This window comes from Sturnira hondurensis, unplaced genomic scaffold (genome assembly GCF_014824575.4).
Source record: "Sturnira hondurensis isolate 20B ecotype Veracruz unplaced genomic scaffold, ASM1482457v3 Scaffold0009935, whole genome shotgun sequence".
Classification (NCBI taxonomy): Eukaryota; Metazoa; Chordata; class Mammalia; order Chiroptera; family Phyllostomidae; genus Sturnira; species Sturnira hondurensis.
In genome coordinates this window covers 1,198,262-1,212,937 of record NW_028082566.1, presented here as the reverse complement: position 1 = coordinate 1,212,937, position 14,676 = coordinate 1,198,262, and the positions used below count along the sequence as shown (strand labels likewise).

The 14,676-nt window shown below is 39.3% G+C and overlaps 1 protein-coding gene across 2 annotated transcripts in view; it reads right to left on the bottom strand.

Moving 5' to 3' along the window:
• Window positions 1-7,848: 7,848 nt before the first annotated feature.
• The window catches only part of GXYLT1 (glucoside xylosyltransferase 1), a 55,667-nt gene continuing 48,839 nt past the window's right edge, over window positions 7,849-14,676 (bottom strand). For both annotated transcript variants that reach the window (XM_037058145.1, XM_037058146.1), the window contains one exon: window positions 7,849-12,786. In XM_037058145.1, the coding sequence (XP_036914040.1) occupies window positions 12,625-12,786 (162 nt within the window). In that variant the 3' untranslated portion in view covers window positions 7,849-12,624. The remainder of the gene's footprint in view (window positions 12,787-14,676) is intronic.

The window sequence follows — 14,676 nt, the reverse complement described above, 5'->3', positions numbered from 1 at the left end:
CCATCTCTAGCACTATTACAGGGACTCTTAGGGCCCACTACCCCCTGTCACATAAATTTAAATTCTACACCGTGTTTAAAATTAATCGCTTTGCTTTTTACAAACACAACTCGCAAGCCGAAACAGCCTTTAATTATATTTCAAATATTAAGAGTAGTTGCACCATCATTTATCCCAAGTCAGTTCCTTACAACTAAATCAATGTTATCTTTGAGAATTAATTACCACCAAGGTTTACGGCTCAAATTACACACCTGCCTCTAACACCGCTTACACTGTAGGTTGATCAGCAGCCTCTGCAATAAATATTCCTGTAAATGTGTTGCAGTTTCTGATAGCGCATTCCAATCTCGGGGAAACGAGTCAACACTCCTTGAAAATGTTAAAATAAAAATGTTCTTATTCCAAGAAATCGCTTTGCCTTTCGTAAAAACCAAACAGGGTAACAAAAAGGAAAGGAGGGAGGGAGGAAGAGAATCCTGTCAACTCTATGAGGACATGAATACAGAAGTATAGACACAACCTAAATATGATACATAGAGCAAAAAAATATCAAGATCAAGAAAAACGAAGAAAAGCTGAGGAAATGTTCTAGATTAAAGGAGACTAAAAGAGACTTCACAATTGAACACAAAACATGAGCATAAATTAGATCTTGAGTCAGAGAAGGAAAAAGCTATTAAGGACATTATTGAGACAATTCAAAAAATGTTAATATGCATTATGTATAAAACAATAGATTGGTATCATTGTTTAACTTCTTGATTTTGATTATCATGCCATGGTCACGTAAGAGAACATTTTTATACCTAGGAAATGCTGCCCTGGCTGGTGTAGCTCAGTGGATTGAGAGTGGGCCTGCGAACCACACGATCGCAGTTCGATTCCCAGTCAGGGCACATGCCTGGGTTGCAGGCCAGTTCCCAGCAGGGGACTCACGAGAGGCAACCATACATTGATGTTTCTCTCCTTCCCTTCCCCTTTAAAGATAAATAAATAAATAAATCTTTTTAAAAAAAAGGAATGCTTATGTTAAGTATTTAGCTTAAGAAAGGCACAATGTATGCAACTTACTCTCAAATGGCTGAGGTAAAACACAGGGGTGGGGAGAGAGTGGGGGAGAAATTAAGCAAATGAGGCAGAAGCAAAGAGTAAAGGCTATATAGGAGTCACTGAAACTATTCTTGCAACTTTAAAAAAAAAGATTTTATGTGTTTATTTGGAGAGAGGGGAAGGGAAGGAGAAAGAGAGGGAGAGAAACATCAACGCTTGGTTGCCTCTCCCGTGTCCCCAACTGGGGACCTGACCTTGCGCCATGACTGGGAATCGAACCAGCCACCCTTTGGTTCTCAGGCCCATGCTCAATCCACTGAGCTATAACAGCCAGGGACATTCTTGTAACTTTTCTAGTTTGAAATTTATTAAAATAAGAAATTGTCTAAAATTCACAATAAGATATAAACACACACAATACCTACCTCAGAGCCTATCATTTTCCCACAAACACCTGTGCTTCACAACACCTTGTGCTGGGCCTCTAGTACTTGCCCCTCCAGAGCCACCCTCTGCCACATTCCACGCCCGGGTTCAATCTCCAGGAGGCTGACTTCCAGGGACTCTGTCGATGTGCTTTCCGTTCTTCGTGCCCAGTTCTGGCAACCTCTACTTCTCTCCTCTGCCCCTTTAGGCTTGGAAGTGACAAGTTTTCCACTGTTAGGAGCCCTGGTACTTCACCATCAGGTGTTGTTCTCCCACACATGCGCAAGTTGTTTCTTCCTGAACTTGTCCTGAGCTCCCCGATTTGAACATGCTCTCAGTATCCTCCGTCACCCTGACTGACACATTCCTGTTGTTCCAAAGGTTCTTATTAAACAACCAGTCAAAAGCCAGCTTTGAATAAATTTATATAACTTCTAGATAAATTCAAATTTTAAATATACAGGATTCATAATTTTATGCTTCCACATACCTAAGTTCCTTTCCTTTCTGTATATGGGTAGCCCTAAGTTCTTTAGCCGCTGATAGCGTCGGTTAATTTCAGCCTCATTTCTAAGTGTCCTAACTCCACTGCTCCTTCCAAATGGGGGCTCACACTCCTGCTGGCCAGGCTCTTGGCCCCCATTCCTGCTCCTGCCCTCCCAGTCCTGTAGGGGAGGCCCTGGTACTTCCCTGGATGCCAGTGCTATGCAATTTAGCTCAATATTCTAGAAATACAAAGATGGCCAAAGCATGGGTCATGCTTTCTAATGGCACAAAATGCAAAGCCAAAATGTAAGTGAATACTGTTAAAATGCACTGGGACACCCCCAGTCAAAACCTGAATCACTGAGACACCTTTCCACCCTCTCACCCGACCTCACAGTTAGATCAGTCCTTCCTAAGTGTCTCCCTGCTGTATTTGAGCAGAAAGCACCTCATGATGCCCAGGAGCACAATCTTTGGGCTCTTCTGCTCTGGCCTCCTCATGTCCATGTGCCAGGTGTTGATGACAATGACATTTGTAAGATCACCATGCCACTGAGCCCAGTTAACGTGGTCTTCAATCCAATCAAGAGGAATGGTCTTCCCTTTTGATTTCACAATAGCACGTCAGGGAAAATGTCAGTTTTAATGAGAATTCACTAAGGGTCCTGGAATGATGGAAGGTCACGATTTAACCACACTGTTCTCTTCCAGGCTGACATGGTGTCCTTCACGTCACTGCTTCCATCCATCATCAGAAGCACTCCAGCCTAAATCTTCAGTGTTAAACAACTGAGAAAATTCACAAATAGGTCAAATAAATCCTCTAAATGATGGGGGTCTAAGCAGCCATTATAATTATGCTGAAGATTGATATAAACACTGATAATGTTCACAATGTTTCAAGTGAGAAAAAATTATACACAATGCCTAAGTGTTCTGTATATTTGTAGACACACATACACACGTGTATATACACAGATACACACTCAACACATACACACATACACACAGTATTGTCAAGTTTGTCAACCTGGGAACTGTGTTTCCCAGAAGCCTTTTCCTGTTTGGCTCTGGGTTACAGTCCAGCTAAACTCTGAAGAAATTTTTGGTGAAATACACTGCCATGGACAGACTCAGCTGGTAGGTTCCCGCAGCCCTCACTCCTCTTGCTGCCCGTCCCCTCCTCCAGAGGCAGCTACACAGAGATGTCACCATAGACCCATGTTTGTCGTGGGACGTGGGACATAGTGAGATGTCTTGATGTCTTCGCGAGCTCCAACTTCTCTGCCCACGCCAGCACTTCAGGAGAGCTGGCCAGTGGCTCTTGACTGATCCTCTGAGTCCCCGCTTCCTGACCTTCACTCCCCAGCCCCCTCCGCAGCTGGGTGCGGTCTGATTCCCACAATCAAGCCCTTACGCCGTAACATTCACGGCCGCTGAGCTTCATTGACTGAACCCTGGTACAATGTATGTCTATGCGTACATAGTGCCTCAAAAGGAGAAATCTTTCTCTTTTTACCGGTGTTTGCTAATTGTTAAAAATGACCATGGATTAACAAAACTTAAACGACTAAAGAAAAAATTACTTATGTGACAACAATTAACCACCCGTTCTTCATCTTGTGTTCAACAGGAGCCGTAGTAGAAATGAATGGGACTCAGCCTGGTTTGCATCAATGGAAGACCCTCCTCTCCACTGTGTGCAGCCGTAAGTACTCAATTTATTCCCTGGGACAACGGAGACATCCCTGAAAATATTACGTTTTTTTAAATGAGACAGAATAATTGTATATTTTCAGACTTTTGACTACCTTCCCATTTCTTTATTCTTTTCTTATCCTGGAAAAATAGATTTATACATGATTCTACAAAGGACAAGTAAGAGTCAATTAAATACTTTATAATACCAATTTTACATTTCGTGTTTTCTAAAACCATTCCAAATGAAGACCAAAGATATTTGTGATCATCTACAAATACATTTATTTGGTCAGTCTAGGGTGGGGCAGTAGTTACCAGGAGTTTTTTGTTTGTTTACTCTTTCAGGCAGGCTGGTTTCTTCTGAAGACAAAGTCAACACTTGTTTGAAATCATCTGTCAATATTATAAATAAATTTTATAGATATTTTGGTACAAAAAAGTTGGTAAATGATCAGCAGACTTGACAATTCTTAAAAAATAAACATTTTACCAAACTTTCTGTACTGTATAACATATAATTAAAGAGCCGTGGATATGGTGCTATCAAAAGGAAAAGAAAAATTAGCCTCCTGGAGTAGAAGGGGACAGTAGAAAGCACTTTATAGCACCCTAATAAATCACCCCGGGCCAAGGCGTTTCTCCAGATTAACCATTTCTGGGTGTGTCTGTGAGGGTGCTTCTGGATGAGAGTAACATTTGAGCTCAGCTCAGTAGATTACCCTTCCCAATGTCAATGAGCACCATCCATGCCGTTGAGGTCCTGCATGGAACAGACGTGGAGGAAAGAGGAATTTGCCCTCCTTTCCGTCTCCTTACTTCTCAATCTGGAACATTTCCATCTTACCTTCTCCTGCACACAGACTGGGATTTTTTGTCCCCAGCTTTAGTGAGGTATAATTGACAAATAAAAATTATATATATTCAAGTGTGCAACATGATGTTTTGATACACGTACATATACATTGTGAAATGATTACCTCAGTTACCATTTCGTGTGCGTGTGGTAAGAGCATTTATCTACTCTCCTAGCAAATTTCATATACACAGTAATCTTATGGTCAACATGCTGTACACTAGATGTACAGAATTTACTCTTCTTTAAAACGTTTTCCTCTCCAACCAACATCTCCCCACTTCCCCCAGCTTCTGGTAACCACCCTTCTATTCCATGCTTCTCTCAGTTCAACTTAAGATTCCACATGTAAATGACATCATGTGGAATTTCTTTCTGGTTGGGCTTATTTCACTCAGCACAATGTCCTACAGATTCTTCCACGTTGTTGCAAATGGCAGGATTCCCTTCTTTTTATAAGGCTCAATAATATTCTATTATGTATGTATGACACCTCCTTCATCCTTTCATCCATCCAAGGGTACTTAGGTTGTCTCCACATCCTGGCTCTCCAGAGTACTGCTGCACAGAACAGGGGGAGGCAAGTATCTCTTCGAGACACAGATTTCACTTCAGACTGGGATTTACAGGGGAGCATCAGCTCCCCTGGTTCTCCAGCCTGGTGGCAAATGATCATGGGACTACTCAGCCTCCATAACTGTGCAAGCCAATTCATTATATCTGTATATAATTTCTCTGGAGAACCCCAATACAAACAATATAGGAAATTAAAAACCAACAGACCGATGTTTTGCAAATTTGAAAGGCAAACTGCCCAAATCAGAATTCTATACCCAGCCAAATTATTCAATAGGCCAAGTATAGGGGGAGAAAAACATTTTCAGATGTGCAAGGTCTCTCTCAGTGATTGTTTTCCCTTACAGGGGTATCCGACCTTTTCACATCTCTGGGCCACACTGAAAGAAGAGTTGTCTTGGGCCACACATTAAATACACAAACACTAACAAAAAACAAAACAAAACTTCATAATGTTTTAAGTAAGTTTACGATCTGTGTTGGGCTGTAGACACAGCCATCCTGGACCTCGAGTTGGACACCCCTGCCTGTTCTCTTCTTCAGTAGCAACGGGCATGACAAATTTTACCCGGGCCCACATAAAGAATACGTTAAGACTATCCCAGTCTTGCCCTGGCCAGTGTCGCTCAAACTGATTGGAGAGTCATCCTGTAACCAGGTTTGCTTCCTGGTCAGGGCACATGCCTGGGTTGCAGGTTCAATCTCTGGTCCAGGTATGTACAGGCCACCAATTGATGTTTCTCTCTCATGTCAATGTTTCTCTTTCTCCCTTCCTCTCCCTCTAAAATGCAATAAAAAAATGTCCTCGGGTAAGGATTAAAAAAAAATCCCAAACCCCATTGCAGCTAGAGAGTCCCCATGACTAAGTGCAGAAGCGAATGAATGGTAATTCATGATACTCCTGGAAAGCTGTATTGAAAGCTGTTGGAAGGACCTTCCTTCCATTTCCTCCTCCCTGCTAGCTGGGAAGCAGACATGATAAATGGAAGCAGAATAACACTCTTGTACCATTGGTAAAAGCCATTCACTGGAAATGACGAAGGAGCAGGTAAGGAGACCGAGCACAGTGGACCCTCAAATCAGACTTGACAACTGGCCCACATTCATGCGAGACAGAAACACACTATTTTCTTTAAGTCACCATTACTTTGGATTTCTGTCACTTGTAGTCAATTCTCATTCCTGGTAATCTTACCTAATATACAAGTTTACAAAGATTTACTTTCCAGGTTAAATAATTCTGGAAGTATAAATGTAGTACAAATATAAAACATGGTATTTATTTTATTCTTTAAATACTCTGAATAAAGCTGTTTATTTTTTGGTCTTGATGTGCAAATTCAGAAATAAATTTATTAAAATTGACACTATTAGGGTGGCTTTAACAATGTTACATTTCTGGAAAATTCTGCTATACGTAAACTTCTGTCTGGTATAGAACATGTATGTATAGTTAGGTAGACTTCTAACACAAAATTGTTTAAAAATATTACTCTGTCCATTTTAAACTTTGACTCTTGGTTTTACTTTTTCTAACATTATTTCTTTTAGGGTTTTTTTCTTCTATGTATTTCCCCCATTTTTTATCTTCTTTCTTCCTTATACACTTTGCTAAGGTAGCGCAGTATTAATTTTAGAGAGTTCTGAAGGCCAATTCTTTCAAGGGATGCTAGGCCTGCCTAGAAAATTGTTTCATCCATTCTCATAGTAAACATTTAAAAATACATTGGAATTACTCTGCTGCTGGTGAGGGGCATTTATTTGACTTACTGTGCTAAACTTTTTTTCTATGTCAACAATTTAATTTTCTTTGTGTGTGTGTATACATACATACACATATGCATATATATATACATATATACATACATACACATACATAAACACACACACACAAAAGATTTTGTTTTTAGAGAGGGGAAGGGAGGGAGAGAAATATCAATGTGCAAGAGATACACTGATTGGTTGCCTCTCACACACCCCAACCGGGGACCTGGCCCAAAACCCAGGCATGTGCCCTGACTGGGAATAAAACTGGCAACCTTTTGATTCACAGGCCTGAGCTCAATATACTGAGCCACATCGGCTGGAGCTAATTTCGTTTCCAACTGTCTTTTCTTTTCCTTTCCAGTTTATTTATCAGATTTTTAATGGCATCTTTCTGATTTTCAACTTGCTTCTTAGGCCTAAATCTCTTGTTAAATCTCAAACATTTTAGCATTTCATTTTGGAAGTTCACCTCAAAATTCATGACCTTGGTAAGTTATCCCACAGAATGAAGCATGGGAGGGAAATGTGTCCCCTGGGGTACAGTTTCTAGGGCAGGATATATCCTACCCTACACATTCCAAGACTGTGTGTGACCACCAGAATAATTCAGACACGTCACCTGAAGAACTTTGACATTTACTGAGATGTTTATTTATTAACAGCAACATGGTTTCTCAAAAAAAAAAGATGAGTTGAACTCCCCCCCACCCCCAAATGAAGGAACTTTCTATTATTTCAGGGAACAGCCCAATCTACAATCCTTAATAAATGTCAAGATACATAAAATACTTAGAGAAAGACATCCAAATTACCTTAAAACTATAACATTTTAAGATAAAAAAGCAGTTTAAGGATAGTAACCTCTGCATATCACAGTATACCAAGATGCCTTCTGCAGCTTTATAACCATTCTACTCAAATTATTAATATATTTATGCAAAATGCTTGTAAAAAATGTAAACACCTGCAACCTTTACCAGTTTTCCATTTTAGAAACAGGTGCAAACCATCCCCTTCACAGACCCTCTGTGAGAGCCCCACCAACGCCCATCGGCCGGGCTCAAAAATGAGTATGATGTATGTGTGTTTTGCTAAATTTCAAATAAATGACATAGTCTACAGCTATACTACAAGCCCTGAATTATTCTTCCACAACATTCCAATATTCCCTGAAGAGATTGTATACAAAGGTTGAAAATAGCTATTTTCCATCATAGTCAAAGTCAATTTACCTGTACCCAATATACATCGCTGAGTTCTGTTCAGTTTTACAAGGAGATGCTATGGAGTTGTAGGGGTGAAGGGGCTCCCATCCTCAGACTGTGTATATATGGAAACGTAACTGAAGGCTCTGTATCAGTTAAGTTTCATATCAAGGTGTCTGACCACAGATTCTCTGAACAGCACTCACAGGGTTAGTAGTTACAGACATTTTCATTTCCTATCTTTTCAAAGGCTCTCTTTTGTTTGAAAACTGGGTTTATAGAAATTCTAAAGAAATAACCCCACTAGACATTTGGAATTATTGATAGATGAGGTGACAATATATGTTTTACATTTAAAAGTTAAGTTTGACACTGATGTATAATCAACTTTATAATTCCCTATTCCAATATGCTATTCCATGTTCTCATAATCCTATACATGCTAAATAGTTGAATATCATGTTCATTTTCCGTTTTAAAAAGAACATCCTCTCGTACCACCTCTTAGACTTGTCTTACCTAACTTTATAACTTAGTTTTTAAAACCAAGTTTCATGTTCAATGAATTAAAAAACAATAAACATTAGAACAGTTTGGCCAGAATTTAATAGGCAAAAAAAGGTTGCTTTGGCAGTGTATAAAAAAACCTCATTATTTAATGTTTTCATTAAATATTAAAAGGCAATTGTTGTTTTAAGACACATTAGATTACATTTAATAAATGTGTAACTGACCCCACAGCTGGCATAAATGCTCTACTTTTCTTCTCCATCTACTCTAAGGAACCGAAGAAAAAAATTATTTTAAAAAACAAAAAGATCAGTGGTCTTTCTAAAAATACCTAAAAGAAGTTCTGACTACTACCTAAGGCACTTACTACTACAATATAAACTTCTGAAAAAGATGACACTTTTCTTGAATTTATTCGTAACTGTTGAACTGAAAGTATACCCGCTGAGGAACTGATAGACACGGTTTGCTGTTTACGCTGCCAGTCAACGCAGGGCAGTGGTTTCCACCCCCGGCTTCCTATCAGTACCACCTTGGAAAACTGGTAAGGCCCTGCTCCCCTTCAAACCTAAGGAGGCCACCCCCTCCACCCTAACCTCTCCTGTGATCCTACATGGTTAGTCTTGGCATAATCCAACATTTGGGATGACTAAAGGGACCAGGTTAAAGGAAGGTAGTTGTCATCATGCTTCCACAGGTCCTACCCTCATAACTGGAACCCAGTAAAAAAAAAAAAAAAAAAAAAAAAGCTGAGTTCTTAGCGCTAAATGGTGAGTGAGTAGTGTGACTAGAAAACAACTTTAGTACCAACAAATCAAACAAAGGGAGCCGCGCTGCCCGCCTCCATGAAAGCCGCGCCCTTCCTGACCCTGGAGGGACTCTGGCACAGACCCGGAGGAAGACCGAGGCACAGGGTGGGGGCCCACAGCTCAGTGACTGTCCCCACACCGTTTCTCTCCATCTTGATTTTCCCACTCTCATTCCATCTTTTCCAACTCTGCCTTTTGCCATTCTCACTCTCATCCCCTTCTCTTTCCTCACTTTTCTCACGTCCTCTCTTTTCCTTCTTTTTTTTTGACCATTCACTTATATCGTTCTCTTCTCTGTTCTCAATTCCTCACATAATATAAGCAATTTAATACTGGAGCTATAATACATATCAGAGAACACTGAGCCTAAGGAGACAGTATGATCTGCACGGGAGACAACAGGGCAAACAGAACTTCCACAGCAGCGCCAGTGTGACCTGACATAGGCCTTGCACAGTGTCTTCAAGCCCGTTATCTAGACGAGTCTCATATCTTCCTAACTCACGACTTCGGGGTCTCAGGAGGTCGGAAGGGCACACTGATTATTTACCAACCCAAGGCACAGAGAGGTTAAATAATATGCCCAGGGTCCCTAACCAGGAAGAGTATGCACATTCAGCTCACAGTCGGATTTTCTTTCCTTTGCACCAGTAACATCAGACTGAACGCAAGATGAGAGCAACAGTAAGCTATAGTATTATTTCAGGCTCTAAAGTACTGAAAGATAATTGGGTTACCTAATACATTCTGAAGTACTCTACATAGGGAAAACAAAAAGCATATATTTTCTTAAAGTGTAAATCACAATATATATATTTCTACAAGTTTTCCAAGTTCTTTTAAGATGACTACTTCATACAACTAAAGTTTTACTGCATTTTAGTCATTCCACTTTGGTAATACTGTAGCCCAGAGAGAGTTCTGAGGTCAGAATTGTTCTAACACATAGACTCAAAGAATATATGATGTAATTTATATAAACTGCATAGATATATACTGTTTTATGAAAAGAAATGTAATATTCTCTAAGTTGTTCTATAATTTAACCTCATTAACATTGAGTGCTCTATTTCTCATAAATTCTCAAGGAAAAAAGTTACCTTATCTAAATTCGGAAAACTCATTTTAATATTTTTTATTAACTTTCTATGCTATCCTAAATTTCAGGTTAAAAATAGTCCTTAAGTGCAAATTCTTCACCATAACCCTACTTGTAGTGAAATGCCCAATTAGGCCAGATCCGAATAAACCAGATGAAGAATCTTCCAAATGATCAATAGTGTGTAGAGTGTGTGATGGTGTAAGTCACAGCAGGTGTGAGATCACAGTATACAGTCCACTTGGATTAAGCTATGACCACACTCTAGAGTCCCAATCAATCCTATCGGAGTCAGTGAGGCTGAGATTCTCTGTTCAGTGAGGAACTCAAATCTAAGGAACTCAAACCTATCTCCTGCTTAGGAGATAAATTTCTATCTTATCCAACCCCAAGTACTTCCTCTAATATTTCAGAATCACAATTATAATCCACTAACTGTGCCAAGAATTGTAATATTCTAATTTCAACCTTCAAGTTGACGAAATGACTTCCAGTGGTTCCAAAACTAGCTGACACTGAAATCAGCTGAGATGCTTATAAAAAATAGAATCATAATGTAACTCATTTTTGGACCCTGCTCTAACAGTGGAGACAATCAGGGTAATTTGCTTAGGGACTGGAGATTCAGGTAACATGGAAGAGGAATGATGTCACTGTAGTTAACAAAGTGTTTGTGGCAGTGAAATAACATGCTGTCTGGGATTTTCTTCTCATCTGGAAAATCAGCACCACTTCTCTCTGCTTTTGTGTAATTTTTAAAATCTCTTCTTAATAAAAAATTTCTGTAGATTTCACCCTAGACGCAGGGATTCAGAGTCCTCAAAGGCGAAACCCCAGACTCCATTCTCAGCAAGCTCCACACACTCACCCCGAAGAGTCTCACATGGCCCAGGAGGCAATTATCTTATTTGGGGGCCACTAAAAACAACCTTCTATATACCCTCCAAATGTGCATTAGATAGTGGTCAAGAACACTATGAGAAGTAGTATATTTCATATTTTCAACACTAAAAAATTAGCGGTCTTAGTGATACTCAAAAAAGAAAGACATTCACACTGACCCAATCAAAACCACTTTTTCTGTAGTCGGAGGTAATGATTTTCTTAATCAAAATCACCCACGAATGCTGTCTAATATATTTAAAGTAAGGTTCTCTATATATGCTTCTTCAAGAATATCTTGCAAAGTTATTTTGAGGTAGAAGAAAAAAAGTTTAAATGAGCACTTTTTCCTGCTCCATTATAACTAAAATCACTGTTCACAGGAAGTATACAGCTACACATTTTGGTCTATCACATTTTCTACCATCACATACGTGTATTATTTAGGTTTTCACGTTATTATCAGCATTTTTTCCTTCCAGAATGCTGAATAAAGCTGAAAATTTTCATTTAAAGTCATAAAAAATTCTCCAAAATTTATGTTTAACGATCTTAGATCCAAGTTTGGCAAGACAGTTTTAGCATACACAAATGAAAATACTACATTTCACAAGTATACAGACAGAGACTAAAATGCCACAATTTTCACTGTTTTCCTTCTTTCCTATACAGGTCCATTTTAAACGTGCAGTTTACTTGTAATATAAAAATAATTTTAAATATGATTGTCACAAAAAGATCTGAAAGCAGAGATGAAATCTAAAGGCACACTACAGATTGTCAATGGTCACATCACATTTCTTTAGAAACAGAACCTCTTCTGCTCCTGTAAACGTCTTCTCACACATTTAAAGTGAGGTTAGTGCTGACACGGAATTATTGCCATACTCACAGTTCGAGTGTTCCCACTGTGTATGAGGTACATCTCCAACCATACACCCTACTGTCCTCACTCCCGTGAGAATAAGAGTCAGCCAGAGGCTGTAGGCTACAACCAGGCAGTATTTCTCACCAGTACTAGAATGACAGCGAGTGACATCACAAAACATCAGAGATGAAAAAATGTCTTCTTGTTGGAGTCCAAGACTTTAATTTATTCTTCATTAAATGACTATATTGCTTATTTAACTTCTTCAAGAAAAAAATTATTTTGCAGGTGAGTAATTCCTTCCTGAACATTTCATTCAAGACTATTCCTTCACACGTATCCTCTAATATTTTGCGATTTAATTCATTTGATTCAGTGATTTCCAAGAATCACCTTTCCTTTGGTCGTCTATCATAACGAGCTTGTATGCTTTTGGTTAACTGTTTAATAAATATTTTGTAAAGTTTTCCACAGTACGTATGCACCGTCTTTTGCAATTCCAGTTCTAAAGGTTTTAATAAGGAACGAATATGGTCATCTTCAAAAGAACACTAGAGAAAAACAAAAGACAAATACATATAAATATCTAATTAATTTCAAACAACTTCAATCAATTTAATATTGTCAACTTTCACTTAAAGTCTCATAAAAAGCACATGCTCAACTAATATTTTCAGTGAGTTAAATAGAACTATGGTCTCACATTTTAGAGGAAGGAAGTAATGGCAAATCACTGAGGTACCAGGGAAAGTTCTCCACAGATGAGATCATGAAAGCAGGGCGTTCCAAGACAAGGTAGAAAGCTCTAATGTATTTAAGGGCATAGAATACCCAGAGATACCGACTGCTGTGAGACAATGACCAAAAGCTCTGAAACTAATACAAGCACCAACTCACTCTGATAATAGTGTTGAGGCTGAACTAGAAAGGAATGAGATAGTGCCATGGAGTGACAGGAACGCAAACGATAGCACAGTTCTGCATTTCACAAAGGACCCTGACTGCACAAATGGATCCCGAAGATAAATACACTTGAGAACTGCTAAATATTATACTCTTCACGGGGACTCACACTGACACGTGAAAAACTAAAAAGTAAAACAAAATACATGTGTTGAATGTTGTTTGGCACACTAGTTCCAAAATGTATTTCTCACTAGTCCTTTGTTACTGTTAAAAAACAAAAACAAAAAAAAACCACTGCCCTGGCTGGTATAGCTCAGTGGATTGAGCGCAGGCCTGCGAACCAGACGATCATGGTTCGATTCCCAGTCAGGGCACATGCCTGGGTCGCAGGCCAGTTCCCAGCAGGGGATGCACCAGAAGCAACCATATGTTGATATTTCTCTCCTTCTCTCCTTCCCTTCCCTTCTTAAGATAAATAAATAAAATTAATAAAAGAAACAACATACATATATATCTCCATATCCATATCCCAAGGAACGTATTTTAGAAAACAATGTGGTAGTGGTTAAGTTGTGATTCTAGTATATTCAGACAGATACATTTTTTAATTAGCATTTGAAACCAGGAAAATTTTCAGTTAGAAACCTGGATGAAGCTTGCAAATAGAACATTTAATGTGAAAGTTTGAAGTCAGTGAGGACTGCAAGACCCTGCTGGAAGGTCAGAACCTGTGATCTCAGAGGGCTGTAAAATGCGGAGAGTATCCCTGAGCTTCACTATCAGACACCACGGACAGGAAACGGAAGCACCACCAAATCACAGTTAGTAAGCCTGTAGGAAGCCAAAGCCAATCGAGTGGTAAAGGGTGAGCTTATGCTAATCTCCTACCTGGATTTTTTATCAGTGTAGAGGCCAAAACAGATCCTAAACCTCGGTATCCCTTGGGCTGAGAAAACAGTGACTGTTAAGTACATGAAAACCACTACTCTTGGGGTGATTTTAAAAACCCAATCACCTACACTAAATATAAAAATCTAAAGTTGTTTCAAAGACAAAAAAAAGACAGGGGTGAACCTTAACTAAGAAGAATGTAATAAAAATTGTAACAGTCAGCACCTGGGTATCTGGGAAAAACTACTGAAAACTGGACTGATTTTTAAAAGGGTGCTTCCTACTGATACACTTCAGGCTCCATGCTAGCCTCACCAACCTTATGAAATAGGTAATATAATGATCCCCATTTCCAGAATTTTCCCACAAAGCTAGGAAGTGGCCAAGCTGCACCCTACCTACCCAGCTCCAAAAAGCTGCCAAATCCCACAAAGCTAATATGTGGCAAAGCCTGCGTCCACCCCACCTACCCAGCTCCCAAAGCTGCTAAATCCATATAAGCAAATGAAACTGTGCCAAGTCAGTTTCCAAAATCCTGTTGAAAGCCAAAGCTCAGTTAACAGTGGGAAACTGAAAAAAGTGCTGTGCTGTATATGGATATGCTGTACAGAGTTATACATTTGTTTGGGGTTAAAGTGGCAGCC